Genomic DNA, 23,262 nt, shown 5'->3' on the forward strand with positions numbered 1-23,262 from the left:
AACCTTCTGACATAGTTATTGTGTTGATATTGCTTCCAGGGGCAGTTGGAACTCTTTAGTGAGTGATGAAACACATGATATATTTATGCCCTACACGTTTCAGCACTCTAGAGCCCCACTGAGTTTCCATGCTTGACTACTTATTAACTGGGCTGCTGCTGCTCCTAAATGCTCCCACCTAATAATATTACTTACAGTTGACAAGGGCAGAAAGTTCACAAAATGACTGCTGGTGACCAAGGTGTCCTACAACAGTGCCATGTTTAAAGTCACTGAGTTCTTCAGTATATCATGGCTCTGTGCTGCATATGTATACAGGGATAGTAAGGAAAACATGAACTCAACAAATTAGGAACGGTCTTCACATATGTTTGGCCATAGTGTATTTTACCCCTTGTATAGTGCTATGGAATCTGCACATTGTGAATAAATATAATAATAATAATTACTTGATAAATGCCGGCCAGCGTTTTAATAGCTTTTATTGGCTTTTTTTTTAAATAGATTTCATATTTGTGATCAATTAGTAGAAATAAATAAATACAATATAGCGAGACAATAGAAAATAGACACATATACAAGATGGGATTTAAAGTGATATATATCAATAATAAGTTCATATATTTACACATCTAAGCATATAGTATTGTTTAAAAATAGCAAACTGCATTTCATTATAAAATAGTGGCTGTTTGCCTTTAAAAAGAGAACTACAACCAACTACATAGTTCTGTCCAGCAGCGTCACAAGATACAAAAATAGCGCCACTTCCATTCAGCGGTTAAGTTCATTTGTTAATAAAACTAAAGACTTAAAATGACACGAAACCCAATATTTTCTATTTCATGATTCAGATACAGCAGGATTTTAAATATCTTCACAGTGTAGTTCTATTATCTAATTTGTTTTGTTCTCTTTATATCCTTTGTTGAAAAACATACCTATGTAGGCTCAGAAGCTGCTGATTGGTGGATGCACATATATGCCTATTTTCAATGGCTTTTAGCTAGATCCCAGTAGTGCATTGCTGCTCTTTCAACAAAGAGAACTAAAATAATGAAGCAAACGTGATTAATTGTAAGATCTATGTGAATCGTGAAAAACAAATTTGGGGTTTTATATCCCTTTAAGTTAATCTGTCGCGTCTGATGACAATAGAACTTAAGCAGCAAGAGCAATCTCTTGTTTTATGAATAAATTATATCATAACCTATAACGATGAGTATGATAAAAAGTCAGCGTTAGTGCGAGCCGTCAGCCGTACCCCATTACACATCATTATGTTCACCACCTGGGCGCTAGCACTTGTCAAATACATTGCACAGTATCTGTTCTAGTTCTGAGCGTTTGTATTAATTTGTTTTTTCATAGCAGCATTATTTTTTTATTCTTTTTCTTCCTAAGCAGCAGTTAATTTGCTTGATCCGTCTACAGGTCAAAATCCTGCAGGCTGCCCCAACTGGGGCCAATTTTGACTTTCGCTTTCAGAGTAACAGATAATTTGACAGCGGTTTCCATCTCTTTCTTTATAATCTGCGCCACCTGCAGAGAAAACAAGAGGTTTGTTACAGAAGATCAAACACTGCTACAAAACAAGAATTAAATCACAGCAGAGCATCGCCGTAAAACCGCCTTATTTAATGACTGGGCCAGTTTTGTTTCTTTTTATAATCAGTGACTTCTGCACCTGCGGCTTAGTCATCAGGAATTTAATGTCAGTGCAGATGAAATGTGATCAAAACCGTGACAACATTATTATATTAACAATAAAAATCCCATACCCAATGAAACGTTGTTATAGGAGCCCGACGAGTAAAGTCAGTTTGTTTTATGTATTATTTTATTTATATAACAAAATAGCTCCTCAAAGGCTTCATAGAGATGTGTTTAAAGGACCACTAAATACAAAAACAGTCAATAAATAGACAATGCAAAAGCAATTAATAGATTTATTTTCCTACCCACTGACAGCCATCAGCCAATTACAAAAGGCATTTACGTATATTCTGTGAATATTGCACATGCTCAGTAGGAGCAGGTGTCTCAGTCTGCATATAAAAAGATTGTGCACGTTCAGTTAAGGGAATTGAATTAGAAAGTTTTTTAAGCTTGTGTGCTTTATCTGAATCATGAAAGTTTAACCCCTTAAGCCTAAATCACGTAGATCTACGCCATGAGGTATATAGCCCATCGTAGCACATAACTTAGATCTACGTCACATTTACAGGAAGCTCCAGCAGTTGCCAAGTGACAACCGAGAGCTGCTGTCAGAATTAACCAAATCGCAGCTGAATAGTAACAGTTGTTATTATTACCCAATTTAATGGTACTTGTTTTATCAACCTCGGAAGGATGAAGGGCTGAGTCGGCCCTGCCGGGATTTGAACCTGTAACCTTGGATGTTTTAAACAGGCTTTTTTGTAGTCAGGGCATTTACCAACTGAGCTACCTCACCGTAGCTCGTGTTTGTCACGGTCTGTAACGTTCTCAGTTGGTGCCAGGGGGAGGGCTCCTAAACTGCAGAAAAAAACACAATTTATGCTTACCTGATAAATTTATTTCTCTTGTGGTGTATCCAGTCCACGGATCATCCATTACTTGTGGGATATTCTCATTCCCAACAGGAAGTTGCAAGAGGACACCCACAGCAGAGCTGTAATATAGCTCCTCCCCTAACTGTGATAGCCAGTCATTCGACCGAAAACAAGCCGAGAAAGGAGGAACCATAGGGTGCAGTGGTTACTGTAGTTTAAATTTAAAAATTACCTGCCTTAAAATGACAGGGCGGGCCGTGGACTGGATACACCACAAGAGAAATAAATTTATCAGGTAAGCATAAATTGTTTTCTCTTGTAAGGTGTATCCAGTCCACGGATCATCCATTACTTGTGGGATACCAATACCAAAGCTAAAGTACACGGATGAAGGGAGGGACAAGGCAGGAACTTAAATGGAAGGAACCACTGCCCGTAAAACCTGTCTCCCAAATATAGCCTCCGAAGAAGCAAAAGTATCAAATTTGTAAAATTTTGAAAAAATATGAAGCGAAGACCAAGTCGTCGCCTTGCAAATCTGATCAAAAGAAGCCTCATTTTTAAAGGCCCAAGTGGAAGCCACAACTCTAGTGGAATGAGCTGTAATCCTTTCAGGAGGCTGCTGTCCAGCAGTCTCATAGGCTAAGCAGATTAAGTTTCTTAGTCAAAAAGAAAAAGAGGTTGCCGAAGCCTTTTGACCTCTCCTCTGTCCAGAGTAGACAACAAACAAAGCAGATGTTTGACGAAAATCTTTAGTAGCTTGTAAGTAAAACTTTAAAGCACGGACCACGTCCAGATTGTGTAACACAAGGATGGAACAACAATCTCTTGATTGATATTCTTGTTAGATACCACCTTAGGTAAGAACCCAGGTTTGGTACGCAGGACTACCTTATCCGTATGAAAAATCAGATAAGGAGAATCACATTGTAAGGCAGATAGCTCAGAGACTCTACGAGCCGAGGAAATAGCTACCAAAAAAAGAACTTTCCAAGATAAAAGCTTGATATCTATGGAATGAAGAGGTTCAAACGGAACTCCTTGAAGAACCTTAAGAACCAAGTTTAAGCTCCATGGTGGAGCAACAGGTTTAAACACAGGCTTGATTCTAACTAAAGCCTGACAAAATGCCTGAACGTCTGGAACATCTGCCAGACGCTTAACTAGCTGACAATCCTTTTTCCAAACCTTCTTGGAGAAAAGATAATATCCTAGCAATCCTGACCTTACTTCATGAGTAACCCTTGGATTCACACCAATAAAGATATCTACGCCATACCTTATGGTAAATTTTCCTGGTGACAGGCTTTCATGCCTGTCTTAAGGTATCAATAACTGACTCGGAGAAGCCACGCTTTGATAAAATCAAGCGTTCAATTTCCAGGCAGTCAGCCTCAGAGAAATTAGATTTGGATGGTTGAAAGGACCCTGAAGTAGAAGGTCCTGTTTCAGAGGCAGAGATCATGGTGGAAAGGATGACATGTCCACTAGATCTGCATACCAGGTCCTGCTTGGCCACGCAGGTGCTATCAGAATCACCGATGCTCTCTCCTGCTTGATCTTGGCAATCAGTCGAGAGAGCAAAGGAAACGGTGGAAACACATAAGCCAGGTTGAAAGACCAGGGCGCTGCTAGAGCATCTATCAGTGTCGCCTTGGGATCCCTGGACCTGGATCCGTAAGACGGAAGCTTGGCATTCTGGCGAGACGCCATGAGATCCAGTTCTGGTTTGCCCCAACGATGAATCAGTTGTGCAAATACCTCCGGATGGAGTTCCCACTCTCCCGGATGAAAAGTCTGACGACTTAGAAAATCCGCCTCCCAGTGCTCTACACCTGGGATATGGATAGCTGATAGGTGGCAAGAGTGAATCTCTGCCCAGCGAATTATTTTTTAAACTTCTAACATCTCTAGGGAACTTCTCGTTCCCCCTTGATGGTTGATGTAAGCTACAGTCGTGATGTTGTCCGACTGAAATCTGATGTACCTCAGAGTTGCTAACTGAGGCCAAGCCTGAAGAGCCTTGAATATCGCTCTTAGTTCCAGAATATTTAATGGAAGGAGAGACTCCTGCTGAGTCCACGATCCCTGAGCCTTCAGGGAGTTCCAGACTGCACCCCAACCTAGAAGGCTGGCATCTGTCGTAACAATTGTCCAATCTGGCCTGCGAAAGGTCATACCTTTGGACAGATGGACCCGAGATAGCCACCAGAGAAGAGAATCCCTGGTCTCTTGGTCCAGATTCAGTTGAGGGGACAAATCTGTGTAATCCCCGTTCCACTGACTGAGCATGCATAGTTGCAGCGGTCTGAGATGTAAGCGTGCAAACGGCACTATGTCCATTGCCGCTACCATTAAGTCGATTACTTCCATACACTGAACCACCGAAGGGCGCGGAATGGAATGAAGAGCCCGGCAGGAATTTAGAAGCTTTGATAACCTGGACTCCGTCAGGTGAATTTTCATTTCTACAGAATCTATCAGAGTCCCTAGAAAGGAAACTCTTGTGAGTGGGGATAGAGAACTCTTTTCCTCATTCACTTTCCACCCATGCGACCACAGAAATGCCAGTACTACGTCCAAATGAGACTTGGCAATTTGGAAGTTTGACGCCTGTATCAGGTTGTCATCTAAATAAGGGGCTACTGCTATGCCCCGCGGCCTTAGGACCGCCATAAGCGACCCTAGAACCTTTGTAAAGATTCTTGGGGCTGTAGCTAATCCCAAGGGAAGAGCTACAACTGGTAATGCCTGTCTTGAAAGGCAAACCTGAGAAACCGATGATGATCTTTGTGTATCGGAATGTGAAGATAAGCATCCTTTAGATCCACTGTAGTCATATATTGACCCTCCTGGATCAGTGGTAGGATGGTACAAATAGTTTCCATCTTGAACGACGGAACTTTGAGGAATTTGTTTAAGATCTTTAGATCCAAAATTGGTCTGAAGGTTCCCTCTTTTTTGGGAACCACAAACAGATTTGAGTAAAAACCCTGTCCCTGTTCCTCCTTTGGAACTGGATGGATCACTCCCATAACTAGGAGGTCTCGTACACAGTGTAAGAATGCCTCTCTCTTTATCTGGTGTGCAGATAATTGTGAAAGGTGAAATCTCCCTTTTGGGGGGGAAGCTTTGAAGTCCAGAAGATATCCCTGGGATATAATTTCCAACGCCCAGGGATCCTGAACATCTCTTGCCCACGCCTGGGCAAAGAGTGAAAGTCTGCCCCCTACTAGATCCGTTCCGGGATAGGGGGCCGTTCCTTCATGCTGTCTTAGAGGCAGCAGCAGGCTTTTTTTACCTGCTTACCTTTTTTTCCAGGTCAGGTTTGGTCTCCAGACCGTCTTGGATTGAGCAAAAGTTCCCTCTTGTTTATTATTAGAGGAAGTTGATGCCGCACCTGCCTTGAAGTTTTGAAAGGCACGAAAATTAGACTGTTTGGCCCTAGATTTGGACCTGTCCTGAGGAAGGGCATGACCTTTTCCTCCAGTGATATCAGCAATAATCTCCTTCAACCAGGCCCGAATAGGGTCTGCCCCTTGAAGGGAATGTTAAGTAGCTTAGATTTTGAAGTCACGTCAGCTGACCATGATCTAAGCCATAGCGCTCTGCGCGTCTGTAGCCGTTAGTTTAGTCAAATGAACAATGGCATCAGAATAAAAGAATTGGCTAGCTTAAGTGCTCTAAGTTTGCCAAGTATGTCATCCAATGGAGTCGCTACCTGTAAAGCCTCCTCTAGAGACTCAAACCAGTACGCCGCAGCAGCAGTGACAGGGGCAATGCATGCAAGGGGTTGTAGGATAAAACCTTGTTGAATAAATATTTTCTTAAGGTAACCTCTAATTTTTTATCCATTGGATCTAAAAAAAGCACAACTGTCCTCGACAGGGATAGTAGTACGCTTTACTAGAGTAGAAACTGCTCCCTCCACCTTAGGGACTGTCTGCCATAAGTTCCGTGTGGTGGCGTCTATTGGAAACATTTTTCTAAAAATATGAGGGGAAGAGAACGGCACACCTGGTCTATCCCATTCCTTATTAATAATTTCTGTAAACCTTTTAGGTATTTGGAAAAACATCAGTACACACCGGCACTGCAAAGTATTTATCCAGTCTACACAATTTCTCTGGCACTGCAATGTTATCACAGTCATTCAGAGCAGCTAAAACCTCCCTAAGCAACACGCGGAGGTGTTCAAGCTTAAATTTAAATGTAGAAATATTAGAATCATGTATCTTTCCTGAATCATTAACATCACCCACTGACTGAAGCTCTCTTTCCTCAGCTTCTGCATTAAAGCGTCAGTATGCTCTGCATTTTGTCTCACCCCAGAGCTATCTCGCTTACCTCTAAGTTCAGGTAGTCTGGCTAATACCGCTGACAGTGTATTATCGTTGACTGCCGCCATGTCTTGTAAAGTAAACGCTATGGGCGCCCGAGAAGTACTTGGCGCCATTTGAGCGTGAGTCCCTTAAGCGGGAGTCAAAGGGTCTGACAAGTGGGGAAAGTTAGTCGGCATAACTTCCCCCTCGTCAGATTCCTCTGGTGATAAATTTTTTAAAGGCAGAAAATGATCTTTATTGCATAAAATGAAATCAGTACATTTGGTACACATTCTAAGGGGGGTTCCACCATGGCTTTTAAACATAATAAACAAGGAGTTTCTTCTTTGTCAGACATGTTTATACAGAATAGCAATGAGACAAGCTTGGAAAACACTTTAAATCAAGTTAACAAGCAAATATAAAAAACGGTACTGTGCCTTTAAGAGAAACAAATTTTGTCAGAATTTGAAAAACAGTGAAAAAATGCAGTAAATCAAACGATATTTTTACAGTGTGTATAATAGGCTAACAGAGCATTGCACCCACTTGCAAATGGATGAGTAACCCCTTAGTTAAAAAAACGGATAAAAAAAACGAAATAGAAGTTTTTTAACAGTCACAACCAACTGCCACAGCAACCTGTGGCCCTACCTTCCCCAATAAACGACTTTGGAAAGCCTTTGGGCCCTTTAGAGATGTCCTATAGCATTCAGAGGGCCTTTGAGGGAAGCTGGATGTCACAGTTTGTAATTTTAACTGCACCAACTGTAACTTTTATACTACAACAGTGGAAATTGTTTCTAGTCAAAATTGAAGCCAGCCATATGGAAAAAACTAGGCCCCAATAAAGTTTTATCACCAAAGCATATATAAAAACGATTAAACATGCCAGCAAACGTTTTATATTGTAAATATCATAAGAGTATTACCCCTGGGAGTAAGCATGATACCAGTCGTTATTAAATCACTGTATTCAGGCTTAACTTACATTAATCCGGTATCAGCAGCATTTTCTAGTGTTTTCCATCTCTAGAAAAAATTATAACTGCACGCCATTCTCTCACTGAAGTTACCTCATCTGTGTAATCCCCTCAGACATATGTGAGAACAGCAATGGATCTTAGTTACAACCTGCTAAGATCATAGAAACCTCAGGCAGATTCTTCTATTTACTGCCTGAGATAAAATAGCACAACTCCGGTACTATTTAAAAATAACAAACTTTTGATTGAAGAAAATAAACTAGCTATATTTAACCACTCTCTCCTACAACGTCCTTGCTTGTTGAGAGTTGCAAGAGAATGACTGGCTATGACAGTTAGGGGAGGAGCTATATTACAGCTCTGCTGTGGGTGTCCTCTTGCAACTTCCTGTTGGGAATGAGAATATCCCACAAGTAATGGATGATCCGTGGACTGGATACACCTTACAAGAGAAACTAGACTGTTTGGTCCTTAATTTGTTGGACCTATCTTGAGGAAGGGCGTGATCTTTTCCTCTAGTGACGTCAGAAATGATCTCCTTCAGTCTAGGCCCGAATAGGGTCTGTCCTTTGAAGGGAATGTTGAGAAGTTTAGACTTTGAAGTCACGTCAGCTGACCAGGATTTAAGCCATAGCGCCCTACGCGCCTGAATAGCAAAACCTGAATTTTTAGCCGTTAGTTTGGTTAAATGAACAACGGCGTCAGAAACAAATTAATTGGCTAGCTTAAGAGCCTTAAGCTTGTCAATAATATCTTCCAATGGGGTTTCAACCTGTAGACTGGGGCAATGCATGCAAGAGGCTGGAGAATAAAACCTTGTTGAATAAAAATTTTCTTAAGGTAACCCTCTAATTTTTTATCCATTGGATCTAGAAAAGCACAACAGTCTTCGACAGGGATAGTGGTACGCTTAGCTAGAGTAGAAACTGCTCCCTCCACCTTAGGGACCGTCTGCCATAAGTCCCGGGTAGCGGCGTCTATAGGAAACATCTTTTTAAAAACAGGAGGGGGAGAGAACGGTACACCTGGTCTATCACATTCCTTAGTAATAATTTCAGAAAACCTTTTAGGGATTGGAAAAACATCAGTGTAAGTAGGTACTGCATAGTATTTATCCAATCTACATAATTTCTCTGGGACTACAATAGTGTCACAGTCATCCAGAGTTGCTAAGACCTCCCTGAGCAATACGCGGAGGTGCTCCAGCTTAAATTTAAATGTAGGCATATCAGAATCAGGTTGAAGTATCTTCCCTGAATCAGAAAAATCACCCACAGATTGAAGCTCCCCTGCTTCAGCATCAGTACATTGTGAGGGTGTATCAGACATAGTCACTAAAGCGTCAGAGAGCTCTGTATTTATTCTAGTCCCAGAGCTGTCTCGCTTTCCTTGCAATCCTGGCAGTTTAGATAATACCTCTGTAAGGGTATGATTCATAACTGCCGCCATGTCTTGCAAGGTATACGCAATGGGCGCGCTAGATGTACTTGGCGTCCCCTGAGCGGGATTTATAGGTTCTGACACGTGGGGAGAGTTAGATGGCATAACTTCCTCCTTGTCAATTTCTTCTGGTGATAAATTTTTTAAAGCCAGAATATGGTCTTTCTAATCTTTAGTAAAATAAGTGCATTTGGTACACATTCTAAAAGGGGGTTCCACAATGGCTTCTAAACATAATGAACAATGAGTTTCCTCTAAGTCAGACATGTTTAAACAGACTAGTAATGAGACCAGCAAGCTTGGAAAACACTTTAATAACTGTGAGCAAGCAAAAAATAAAAACGGTACTGTGCCTTTAAGAGAAAAAAAAAACAAACACACAAACTGCAAAACAGTGAAAAAAGTAGTACATTTTATGAAATTTTTACAGTGTGTATAATAGACTGAAATAGCATTGCACCCACTTGCAAATGGATGATTAACCTCTTAGTTTCAAAACCGGATCAAAAAAAACGATATAAACATTTTTAAACAGTCACAACCAACTGCCACAGCTCTGCTGTGGCCCTACCTGCTCATACAACGACTTTGGAAGGCACAAAAACCCTTCAGATAGGTCCTATATGTTCAGGGGACTCCAGGGAAGCTGGATGTCTCAAGCTGCAAAAACTACTGCGCAATTTAGGCGTGAAAAACAGAATTTATGTTTACCTGATAAATTACTTTCTCCAACGGTGTGTCCGGTCCACGGCGTCATCCTTACTTGTGGGATATTCTCTTCCCCAACAGGAAATGGCAAAGAGCCCAGCAAAGCTGGTCACATGATCCCTCCTAGGCTCCGCCTTCCCCAGTCATTCGACCGACGTAAAGGAGGAATATTTGCATAGGAGAAATCATATGATACCGTGGTGACTGTAGTTAAAGAAAATAAATTATCAGACCTGATTAAAAAACCAGGGCGGGCCGTGGACCGGACACACCGTTGGAGAAAGTAATTTATCAGGTAAACATAAATTCTGTTTTCTCCAACATAGGTGTGTCCGGTCCACGGCGTCATCCTTACTTGTGGGAACCAATACCAAAGCTTTAGGACACGGATGAAGGGAGGGAGCAAATCAGGTCACCTAGATGGAAGGCACCACGGCTTGCAAAACCTTTCTCCCAAAAATAGCCTCAGAAGAAGCAAAAGTATCAAATTTGTAAAATTTAGTAAAAGTGTGCAGTGAAGACCAAGTCGCTGCCTTACATATCTGATCAACAGAAGCCTCGTTCTTGAAGGCCCATGTGGAAGCCACAGCCCTAGTGGAATGAGCTGTGATTCTTTCAGGAGGCTGCCGTCCGGCAGTCTCGTAAGCCAATCTGATGATGCTTTTAAGCCAAAAAGAGAGAGAGGTAGAAGTTGCTTTTTGACCTCTCCTTTTACCAGAATAAACAACAAATAAGGAAGATGTTTGTCTAAAATCCTTTGTAGCATCTAAATAGAATTTTAGAGCACGAACTACATCCAAATTGTGCAACAAACGTTCCTTCTTTGAAACTGGATTCGGACACAAAGAAGGCACGACTATCTCCTGGTTAATGTTTTTGTTAGAAACAACTTTCGGAAGAAAACCAGGTTTAGTACGCAAAACCACCTTATCTGCATGGAACACCAGATAAGGAGGAGAACACTGCAGAGCAGATAACTCTGAAACTCTTCTAGCAGAAGAAATTGCAACCAAAAACAAAACTTTCCAAGATAATAACTTAATATCAACGGAATGTAAGGGTTCAAACGGAACCCCCTGAAGAACTGAAAGAACTAAATTGAGACTCCAAGGAGGAGTCAAAGGTTTGTAAACAGGCTTGATTCTAACCAGAGCCTGAACAAAGGCTTGAACATCTGGCACAGCTGCCAGCTTTTTGTGAAGTAACACAGACAAAGCAGAAATCTGTCCCTTCAAAGAACTTGCAGATAATCCTTTCTCCAAACCTTCTTGAAGAAAGGATAGAATCTTAGGAATTGTTATCTTGTCCCAAGGGAATCCTTTAGATTCACACCAACAGATATATTTTTTCCATATTTTGTGGTAGATTTTCCTAGTTACAGGCTTTCTGGCCTGAACAAGGGTATCAATGACAGAATCTGAGAACCCTCGCTTTGATAAGATCAAGCGTTCAATCTCCAAGCAGTCAGTTGGAGTGAGACTAGATTCGGATGTTCGAACAGACCTTGAACAAGAAGGTCTCGTTTCAAAGGTAGCTTCCATGGTGGAGCCGATGACATATTCACCAGGTCTGCATACCAAGTCCTGCGTGGCCACGCAGGAGCTATCAAGATCACCGATGCCCTCTCCTGATTGATCCTGGCTACCAGCCTGGGGATGAGAGGAAACGGCGGGAATACATAAGCTAGTTTGAAGGTCCAAGGTGCTACTAGTGCATCTACTAGAGTCGCCTTGGGATCCCTGGATCTGGACCCGTAGCAAGGAACCTTGAAGTTCTGACGAGAGGCCATCAGATCCATGTCTGGAATGCCCCACAATTGAGTAATTTGGGCAAAGATTTCCGGATGGAGTTCCCACTCCCCCGGATGAAATGTCTGACGACTCAGAAAATCCGCTTCCCAATTTTCCACTCCTGGGATGTGGATTGCAGACAAGTGGCAGGAGTGAGTCTCCGCCCATTGAATGATTTTGGTCACCTCTTCCATTGCCAGGGAACTCCTTGTTCCCCCCTGATGGTTGATGTACGCAACAGTCGTCATGTTGTCTGATTGAAACCGTATGAATTTGGCCTTTGCTAGCTGAGGCCAAGCCTTGAGAGCATTGAATATCGCTCTCAGTTCCAGAATATTTATCGGGAGAAGAGATTCTTCCCAAGACCAAAGACCCTGAGCTTTCAGGGGTCCCCAGACCGCGCCCCAGCCCACCAGACTGGCGTCGGTCGTGACAATGACCCACTCTGGTCTGCGGAAGCTCATCCCCTGTGACAGGTTGTCCAGGGACAGCCACCAACGGAGTGAATCTCTGGTCCTCTGATCTACTTGTATCGTCGGAGACAAGTCTGAATAATCCCCATTCCACTGACTGAGCATGCACAGTTGTAATGGTCTTAGATGAATTCGCGCAAAAGGAACTATGTCCATTGCCGCTACCATCAAACCTATTACTTCCATGCACTGCGCTATGGAAGGAAGAGGAACAGAATGAAGTATTTGACAAGAGTTTAGAAGTTTTGATTTTCTGGCCTCTGTCAGAAAAATCCTCATTTCTAAGGAGTCTATTATTGTTCCCAAGAAGGGAACCCTTGTTGACGGAGATAGAGAACTTTTTTCTACGTTCACTTTCCACCCGTGAGATCTGAGAAAGGCCAGGACAATGTCCGTGTGAGCCTTTGCTTGTGGAAGGGACGACGCTTGAATCAGTATGTCGTCCAAGTAAGGTACTACTGCAATGCCCCTTGGTCTTAGCACCGCTAGAAGGGACCCTAGTACCTTTGTGAAAATTCTTGGAGCAGTGGCTAATCCGAACGGAAGTGCCACAAACTGGTAATGCTTGTCCAGAAATGCGAACCTTAGGAACCGATGATGTTCCTTGTGGATAGGAATATGTAGATACGCATCCTTTAAATCCACCGTGGTCATGAATTGACCTTCCTGGATGGAAGGAAGAATTGTTCGAATGGTTTCCATTTTGAACGATGGAACCTTGAGAAACTTGTTTAGGATCTTGAGATCTAAGATTGGTCTGAATGTTCCCTCTTTTTTGGGAACTACGAACAGATTGGAGTAGAACCCCATCCCTTGTTCTCCTAATGGAACAGGATGAATCACTCCCATTTTTAACAGGTCTTCTACACAATGTAAGAATGCCTGTTTTTTTATGTGGTCTGAAGACAATTGAGACCTGTGGAACCTCCCCCTTGGGGGAAGCCCCTTGAATTCCAGAAGATAACCTTGGGAGACTATTTCTAGTGCCCAAGGATCCAGAACATCTCTTGCCCAAGCCTGAGCAAAGAGAGAGAGTCTGCCCCCCACCAGATCCGGTCCCGGATCGGGGGCCAACATCTCATGCTGTCTTGGTAGCAGAGGCAGGTTTCTTGGCCTGCTTACCTTTGTTCCAGCCTTGCATTGGCCTCCAGGCTGGCTTGGCTTGAGAAGTATTACCCTCTTGCTTAGAGGACGTAGCACTTGGGGCTGGTCCGTTTCTGCGAAAGGGACGAAAATTAGGTTTATTTTTGGCCTTGAAAGACCTATCCTGAGGAAGGGCGTGGCCCTTGCCCCCAGTGATATCAGAAATAATCTCTTTCAAGTCAGGGCCAAACAGCGTTTTCCCCTTGAAAGGAATGTTAAGCAATTTGTTCTTGGAAGACGCATCCGCTGACCAAGATTTTAGCCAAAGCGCTCTGCGCGCCACAATAGCAAACCCAGAATTTTTCGCCGCTAATCTAGCCAATTGCAAAGTGGCGTCTAGGGTGAAAGAGTTAGCCAATTTGAGAGCATGAATTCTGTCCAAAATCTCCTCATAAGAAGAATCTTTATTGAGCGCCTTTTCTAGTTCATCGAACCAGAAACACGCTGCTGTAGTGACAGGAACAATGCATGAAATTGGTTGTAGAAGGTAACCTTGCTGAACAAACATCTTTTTAAGCAAACCCTCTAATTTCTTATCCATAGGATCTTTGAAAGCACAACTATCTTCTATGGGTATAGTGGTGCGTTTGTTTAGAGTAGAAACCGCCCCCTCGACCTTGGGGACTGTCTGCCATAAGTCCTTTCTGGGGGTCGACCATAGGAAACAATTTCTTAAATATAGGGGGAGGGACAAAAGGTATGCCGGGCCTTTCCCATTCTTTATTTACAATGTCCGCCACCCGCTTGGGTATAGGAAAAGCTTCGGGGGGCCCCGGGACCTCTAGGAACTTGTCCATTTTACATAATTTCTCTGGAATGACCAAATTCTCACAATCATCCAGAGTAGATAACACCTCCTTAAGCAGGGCGCGGAGATGTTCCAATTTAAATTTAAATGTAATCACATCAGGTTCAGCTTGTTGAGAAATTTTCCCTGAATCTGAAATTTCTCCCTCAGACAAAACCTCCCTGGCCCCCTCAGACTGGTGTAGGGGCACTTCAGAACCAATATCATCAGTGTCCTCATGCTCTTCAGTATTTTCTAAAACAGAGCAGTCGCGCTTTCGCTGATAAGTGGGCATTTTGGCTAAAATGTTTTTGATAGAATTATCCATTACAGCCGTTAATTGTTGCATAGTAAGGAGTATTGGCGCACTAGATGTACTAGGGGCCTCCTGTGTGGGCAAGACTGGTGTAGACGAAGGAGGGGATGATGCAGTACCATGCTTACTCCCCTCACTTGAGGAATCATCTTGGGCATCATTTTCTCTAAATTTTTAAATGAGAAGGAACCTTGGCTTCCCCACATACAGAACACAGTCTATCTGGTAGTTCAGACATGTTAAACAGGCATAAACTTGATAACAAAGTACAAAAAACGTTTTAAAATAAAACCGTTACTGTCACTTTAAATTTTAAACTGAACACACTTTATTACTGTAAATGTGAAAAAGTATGAAGGAATTGTTCAAAATTCACCAAAATTTCACCACAGTGTCTTAAAGCCTTAAAAGTATTGCACACCAAATTTGAAAGCTTTAACTCTTAAAATAACGGAACCGGAGCCGTTTTTATAATTAACCCCTTTACAGTCCCTGGTATCTGCGTTGCTGAGACCCAACCAAGCCCAAAGGGGAATACGATACCAAATGACGCCTTCAGAAAGACTTTTCTATGTATCAGAGCTCCTCACACATGCATCTGCATGTCATGCTTCCCAAAAACAAGTGCGCAATAGAGGCGCGAAAATGAGGCTCTGCCTATGATTAGGGAAAGCCCCTAGAGAATAAGGTGTCCAATACAGTGCCTGCCGGTTATTTTACATAATTCCCAAGAATAAAATAATTCCTCAAAGCTATGAAGTATAAAATATGCTTATATATCAATCGTTTTAGCCCAGAAAATGTCTACAGTCTTGAAAGCCCTTGTGAAGCCCTTTTTTTCTTATGTAATAAAAATGGCTTACCGGATCCCATAGGGAAAATGACAGCTTCCAGCATTACATCGTCTTGTTAGAAATGTGTCATACCTCAAGCAGCAAAAGTCTGCTCACTGTTTCCCCCAACTGAAGTTAATTCCTCTCAACAGTCCTGTGTGGAAACAGCCATCGATTTTAGTAACGGTTGCTAAAATCATTTTCCTCTTACAAACAGAAATCTTCATCTCTTTTCTGTTTCAGAGTAAATAGTACATACCAGCACTATTTTAAAATAACAAACTCTTGATTGAATAATAAAAACTACAGTTAAACACCAAAAAACTCTAAGCCATCTCCGTGGAGATGTTGCCTGTACAACGGCAAAGAGAATGACTGGGGAAGGCGGAGCCTAGGAGGGATCATGTGACCAGCTTTGCTGGGCTCTTTGCCATTTCCTGTTGGGGAAGAGAATATCCCACAAGTAAGGATGACGCCGTGGACCGGACACACCTATGTTGGAGAAAACAGAATTTATGTTTACCTGATAAATTGCTTTCTCCAACGGTGTGTCCGGTCCACGGCGTCATCCTTACTTGTGGGATATTCTCTTCCCCAACAGGAAATGGCAAAGAGCCCAGCAAAGCTGGTCACATGATCCCTCCTAGGCTCCGCCTTCCCCAGTCATTCGACCGACGTAAAGGAGGAATATTTGCATAGGAGAAACCATATGATACCGTGGTGACTGTAGTTAAAGAAAATAAAATATCAGACCTGATTAAAAAACCAGGGCGGGCCGTGGACCGGACACACCTATGTTGGAGAAAACAGTTTATCAGGTAAACATAAATTCTGTTTTCTCCAACATAGGTGTGTCCGGTCCACGGCGTCATCCTTACTTGTGGGAACCAATACCAAAGCTTTAGGACACGGATGAAGGGAGGGAGCAAATCAGGTCACCTAGATGGAAGGCACCACGGCTTGCAAAACCTTTCTCCCAAAAATAGCCTCAGAAGAAGCAAAAGTATCAAACTTGTAAAATTTAGTAAAAGTGTGCAGTGAAGACCAAGTCGCTGCCTTACATATCTGATCAACAGAAGCCTCGTTCTTGAAGGCCCATGTGGAAGCCACAGCCCTAGTGGAATGAGCTGTGATTCTTTCAGGAGGCTGCCGTCCGGCAGTCTCATAAGCCAATCTGATGATGCTTTTAATCCAAAAAGAGAGAGGTAGAAGTTGCTTTTTGACCTCTCCTTTTACCAGAATAAACAACAAACAAGGAAGATGTTTGTCTAAAATCCTTTGTAGCATCTAAATAGAATTTTAGAGCACGAACAACATCCAAATTGTGCAACAAACGTTCCTTCTTTGAAACTGGATTCGGACACAAAGAAGGTACGACTATCTCCTGGTTAATGTTTTTGTTAGAAACAACTTTCGGAAGAAAACCAGGTTTAGTACGTAAAACCACCTTATCTGCATGGAACACCAGATAAGGAGGAGAACACTGCAGAGCAGATAATTCTGAAACTCTTCTAGCAGAAGAAATTGCAACCAAAAACAAAACTTTCCAAGATAATAACTTAATATCAACGGAATGTAAGGGTTCAAACGGAACCCCCTGAAGAACTGAAAGAACTAAATTGAGACTCCAAGGAGGAGTCAAAGGTTTGTAAACAGGCTTGATTCTAACCAGAGCCTGAACAAAGGCTTGAACATCTGGCACAGCTGCCAGCTTTTTGTGAAGTAACACAGACAAGGCAGAAATCTGTCCCTTCAAGGAACTTGCAGATAATCCTTTCTCCAAACCTTCTTGAAGAAAGGATAGAATCTTAGGAATTTTTACCTTGTCCCAAGGGAATCCTTTAGATTCACACCAACAGATATATTTTTTCCATATTTTGTGGTAAATTTTTCTAGTTACAGGCTTTCTGGCCTGAACAAGAGTATCAATGACAGAATCTGAGAACCCTCGCTTTGATAAGATCAAGCGTTCAATCTCCAAGCAGTCAGTTGGAGTGAGACCAGATTCGGATGTTCGAACGGACCTTGAACAAGAAGGTCTCGTCTCAAAGGTAGCTTCCATGGTGGAGCCGATGACATATTCACCAGGTCTGCATACCAAGTCCTGCGTGGCCACGCAGGAGCTATCAAGATCACCGATGCCCTCTCCTGATTGATCCTGGCTACCAGCCTGGGGATGAGAGGAAACGGCGGGAATACATAAGCTAGTTTGAAGGTCCAAGGTGCTACTAGTGCATCTACTAGAGTCGCCTTGGGATCCCTGGATCTGGACCCGTAGCAAGGAACCTTGAAGTTCTGACGAGAGGCCATCAGATCCATGTCTGGAATGCCCCACAATTGAGTAATTTGGGCAAAGATTTCCGGATGGAGTTCCCACTCCCCCGGATGAAATGTCTGACGACTCAGAAAATCCGCTTCCCAATTTTCCACTCCTGGGATGTGGATTGCAGACAAGTGGCAGGAGTGAGTCTCCGCCCATTGAATGATTTTGGTCACTTCTTCCATCGCCAGGGAACTCCTTGTTCCCCCCTGATGGTTGATGTACGCAACAGTCGTCATGTTGTCTGATTGAAACCGTATGAACTTGGCCTTTGCTAGCTGAGGCCAAGCCTTGAGAGCATTGAATATCGCTCTCAGTTCCAGAATATTTATCGGAAGAAGAGATTCTTCCCGAGACCAAAGACCCTGAGCTTTCAGGGGTCCCCAGACCGCGCCCCAGCCCACCAGACTGGCGTCGGTCATGACAATGACCCACTCTGGTCTGCGGAAGCTCATCCCCTGTGACAGGTTGTCCAGGGACAGCCACCAACGGAGTGAATCTCTGGTCCTCTGATCTACTTGTATCGTCGGAGACAAGTCTGTATAGTCCCCATTCCACTGACTGAGCATGCACAGTTGTAATGGTCTTAGATGAATTCGCGCAAAAGGAACTATGTCCATTGCCGCTACCATCAAACCTATTACTTCCATGCACTGCGCTATGGAAGGAAGAGGAACAGAATGAAGTATTTGACAAGAGATTAGAAGTTTTGATTTTCTGGCCTCTGTCAGAAAAATCCTAATTTCTAAGGAGTCTATTATTGTTCCCAAGAAGGGAACCCTTGTTGACGGAGATAGAGAACTTTTTTCTACGTTCACTTTCCACCCGTGAGATCTGAGAAAGGCCAGGACAATGTCCGTGTGAGCCTTTGCTTGAGGAAGGGACGATGCTTGAATCAGAATGTCGTCCAAGTAAGGTACTACTGCAATGCCCCTTGGTCTTAGCACCGCTAGAAGGGACCCTAGTACCTTTGTGAAAATCCTTGGAGCAGTGGCTAATCCGAACGGAAGTGCCACAAACTGGTAATGCTTGTCCAGGAATGCGAACCTTAGGAACCGATGATGTTCCTTGTGGATAGGAATATGTAGATACGCATCCTTTAAATCCACCGTGGTCATGAATTGACCTTCCTGGATGGAAGGAAGAATTGTTCGAATGGTTTCCATTTTGAACGATGGAACCTTGAGAAACTTGTTTAGGATCTTGAGATCTAAGATTGGTCTGAATGTTCCCTCTTTTTTGGGAACTACGAACAGATTGGAGTAGAACCCCATCCCTTGTTCTCCTAAAGGAACAGGATGAATCACTCCCATTTTTAACAGGTCTTCTACACAATGTAAGAATGCCTGTCTTTTCATGTGGTCTGAAGACAATTGAGACCTGTGGAACCTCCCCCTTGGGGGAGGCCCCTTGAATTCCAGAAGATAACCTTGGGAGACTATTTCTAGTGCCCAAGGATCCAGAACATCTCTTGCCCAAGCCTGAGCGAAGAGAGAAAGTCTGCCCCCCACCAGATCCGGTCCCGGATCGGGGGCCAACATTTCATGCTGTCTTGGTAGCAGTGGCAGGCTTCTTGGCCTGCTTTCCCTTGTTCCAGCCTTGCATTGGTCTCCAGGCTGGCTTGGCTTGAGAAGAATTACCCTCTTGCTTAGAGGACGTAGCACTTGGGGCTGGTCCGTTTCTACGAAAGGGACGAAAATTAGGTTTATTTTTGGCCTTGAAAGACCTATCCTGAGGAAGGGCGTGGCCCTTACCCCCAGTGATATCAGAGATAATCTCTTTCAAGTCAGGGCCAAACAGCGTTTTCCCCTTGAAAGGAATGTTAAGCAATTTGTTCTTGGAAGACGCATCCGCTGACCAAGATTTCAACCAAAGCGCTCTTCGCGCCACAATAGCAAACCCAGAATTTTTCGCCGCTAACCTAGCCAATTGCAAAGTGGCGTCTAGGGTGAAAGAATTAGCCAATTTGAGAGCACGGATTCTGTCCATAATCTCCTCATAAGGAGGAGAATCACTATCGATCGCCTTTTCTAGCTCATCGAACCAGAAACACGCGGCTGTAGTGACAGGGACAATGCATGAAATTGGTTGTAGAAGGTAACCTTGCTGAACAAACATCTTTTTAAGCAAACCTTCTAATTTTTTATCCATAGGATCTTTGAAAGCACAACTATCTTCTATGGGTATAGTGGTGCGTTTGTTTAAAGTAGAAATCGCCCCCTCGACCTTGGGGACTGTCTGCCATAAGTCCTTTCTGGGGTCGACCATGGGAAACAATTTTTTAAATATGGGGGGAGGGACGAAAGGTATACCGGGCCTTTCCCATTCTTTATTTACAATGTCCGCCACCCGCTTGGGTATAGGAAAAGCTTCTGGGGGCCCCGGGACCTCTAGGAACTTGTCCATTTTACATAGTTTCTCTGGGATGATCAAATTCTCACAATCATCCAGAGTGGATAACACCTCCTTAAGCAGAGCGCGGAGATGTTCCAACTTAAATTTAAATGTAATCACATCGGGTTCAGCTTGTTGAGAAATTTTCCCTGAATCTGAAATTTCTCCCTCAGACAAAACCTCCCTGGCCCCCTCAGACTGGTGTAGGGGCATATCAGAACCATTATCCTCAGCGTCCTCATGCTCTTCAGTATCTAAAACAGAGCAGTCGCGCTTACGCTGATAAGTGGGCATTTTGGCTAAAATGTTTTTGATAGAATTATCCATTACAGCCGTTAATTGTTGCATAGTAAGGAGTATTGGCGCGCTAGATGTACTAGGGGCCTCCTGAGTGGGCAAGACTGGTGTAGACGAAGGAGGGAATGATGCAGTACCATGCTTACTCCCCTCTCTTGAGGAATCATCTTGGGCATCATTTTCAGTGTCACATAAATCACATCTATTTAAATGAGAAGGAACCTTGGCTTCCCCACATTCAGAACACAGTCTATCTGGTAGTTCAGACATGTTAAACAGGCATAAACTTGATAACAAAGTACAAAAAACGTTTTAAAATAAAACCGTTACTGTCACTTTAAATTTTAAACTGAACACACTTTATTACTGCAATTGCGAAAAAGTATGAAGGAATTGTTCAAAATTCACCAAAATTTCCCCACAGTGTCTTAAAGCCTTAAAAGTATTGCACACCAAATTTGGAAGCTTTAACCCTTAAAATAACGGAACCGGAGCCGTTTTTATCTTTAACCCATTTACAGTCCCTGGTATCTGCTTTGCTGAGACCCAACCAAGCCCAAAGGGGAATACGATACCAAATGACGCCTTCAGAAAGTCTTTTTTATGTATCAGAGCTCCTCACACATGCGACTGCATGTCATGCTTCTCAAAAACAAGTGCGCAATACCGGCGCGAAAATGAGGCTCTGCCTATGATTAGGGAAAGCCCCTAGAGAATAAGGTGTCTAAAACAGTGCCTGCCGATATTATTTTACAAAAATACCCATATTAAATGATTCCTCAAGGCTAAATATGTTATATATGAATCGATTTAGCCCAGAAAATGTCTACAGTCTTAACAAGCCCTTGTGAAGCCCTTATTTACTCTGTAATAAAAATGGCTTACCGGATCCCATAGGGAAAATGACAGCTTCCAGCATTACATCGTCTTGTTAGAATGTGTCATACCTCAAGCAGCAAAAGTCTGCTCACTGTTCCCCCAACTGAAGTTAATTCCTCTCAACAGTCCTGTGTGGAACAGCCATCGATTTTAGTAACGGTTGCTAAAATCATTTTCCTCTTACAAACAGAAATCTTCATCTCTTTTCTGTTTCAGAGTAAATAGTACATACCAGCACTATTTTAAAATAACAAACTCTTGATTGAATAATAAAAACTACAGTTAAACACTAAAAAACTCTAAGCCATCTCCGTGGAGATGTTGCCTGTACAACGGCAAAGAGAATGACTGGGGAAGGCGGAGCCTAGGAGGGATCATGTGACCAGCTTTGCTGGGCTCTTTGCCATTTCCTGTTGGGGAAGAGAATATCCCACAAGTAAGGATGACGCCGTGGACCGGACACACCTATGTTGGAGAAATAGGACACTCCCAACCTGTACTCACAGTGAGAGGGCCTTAAAAAACTATCCCTAGGCAAAATCTAGTCAGCCATGTGGAAAAACTGGGCCCCAGAATAAAGTTTTATCACCAATATGTAATAAACGTTTATATACCTCAAGCAAACGTTATATCTACAGGTATAACTCACTTTACAGCGCTTCACTTTACAGCGTTTCGCTAATACAGCACTTTGTGGAGCTGAAGTTCAACCTCCAAGGATTTTGAAACAGTGCTGTAATATTCGTGAGATTGCAAGAAAAGTGACTGGCACCATTTTGTTATGAGCAGTTCACTCTGTTTACAGCATTACAGTGTCTCAGTGCTATAGTCTGGAAAATTTTACTACAGTAATTGTCACTATTTTACAGGTACAGTATTTATTGAATACTATTTGAATACTATGCTGTACTAGTGTTAAACTAAACGTAGCACTATTGCACCCCTAATATTTGTTAGTTCAAACATGTTTTCAAGGTTTTAAACACACTGGCAAGTGTAAAGAAAGCTAAAACTGCCTTGTTTCACATTAAGGCGGTTTTCACTTTACAGCAGGGCTCCGGTCCCTAACCCGCTGTATGAGCGGGGTATACCTGTATTCAGTAATGGGAGTAAATAACAAAAATATTACCCTTTACAGCAAGCATGATACCAGTCGTTATTAAATCACTGTAATCAGGCTTACCTTAAATAAATCCGGTATTGTCAGCATTTTCTAGCTTATCTCTCTAGAAAAATTTAAAACTGCACATACCTCAGAGCAGGAGACCCTGCACGCTATTCCCCCAGCTGAAGTTACCCATCTCTTCAGTTATGTGTGAGAACAGCAGTGGATCTTAGTTACAAGCTGCTAAGATCATCAAAAACCACAGGCAGACTCTTCTTCTACTTTCTGCCTGAGGCTAAAATAGTACAACTCCGGTACAATTTGAAAATAATAAACTTTTGATTGAAGATAAACTACATTAATGCACCACATCTCTCTAGCTACTTCCCTTGTCGAGAGCTGCAAGAGAATGACTGGGAGGTGGCAGTTAGGGGAGGAGCTATATAGACAGCTCTGTTGTGGGTGAACCTCTTGCAGCTTCCTGTTGGGAAGGAGAATATCCCACAAGTAATGGATGAATCCGTGGACTGGATACACCTTACAAGAGAAACATACTTACCAAAAAGACACCCATCCACATATAGCAGATAGCCAAACCAGTACTGAAAACGTTATCAGTAGAAGTAATAGTAAATTGAGAGTATATCGATCTGAAAAAAGAGGTAGGAGATTAATCTCTACGACCGATAACAGAGAACCTATGAAATAGACCCCCGTTAGGGAAATCATCGTATTCATAAGTGATACTCACTTCACGTCCCTCTGACATTCGCTGTACTCTGAGAGGAATCAGGCTTCAACAATGCTGAGAAGCGCATATCAACATAGAAATTTTAGCACAAACTTACTTCACCACCTCCATAGGAGGCAAAGTTTGTAAAACTGAATTGTGGGTGTGGTGAGGGGTGAATTTATAGGCATTTTGAGGTTTGGGA

General features: G+C 42.7%; 1 protein-coding gene across 1 annotated transcript in view; it reads right to left on the minus strand.

Annotated features, from left to right (window-relative positions):
- Positions 1-465: 465 nt before the first annotated feature.
- The window catches only part of POLQ (DNA polymerase theta), a 444,612-nt gene continuing 421,815 nt past the window's right edge, over positions 466-23,262 (minus strand). The window contains exon 30 of the mRNA XM_053705140.1: positions 466-1,542. Coding sequence (XP_053561115.1) covers positions 1,429-1,542 — 114 coding nt within the window. The 3' untranslated portion in view covers positions 466-1,428. The remainder of the gene's footprint in view (positions 1,543-23,262) is intronic.

This window comes from Bombina bombina, chromosome 3 (assembly GCF_027579735.1).
Source record: "Bombina bombina isolate aBomBom1 chromosome 3, aBomBom1.pri, whole genome shotgun sequence".
In the NCBI taxonomy this organism is placed as follows: Eukaryota; Metazoa; Chordata; class Amphibia; order Anura; family Bombinatoridae; genus Bombina; species Bombina bombina.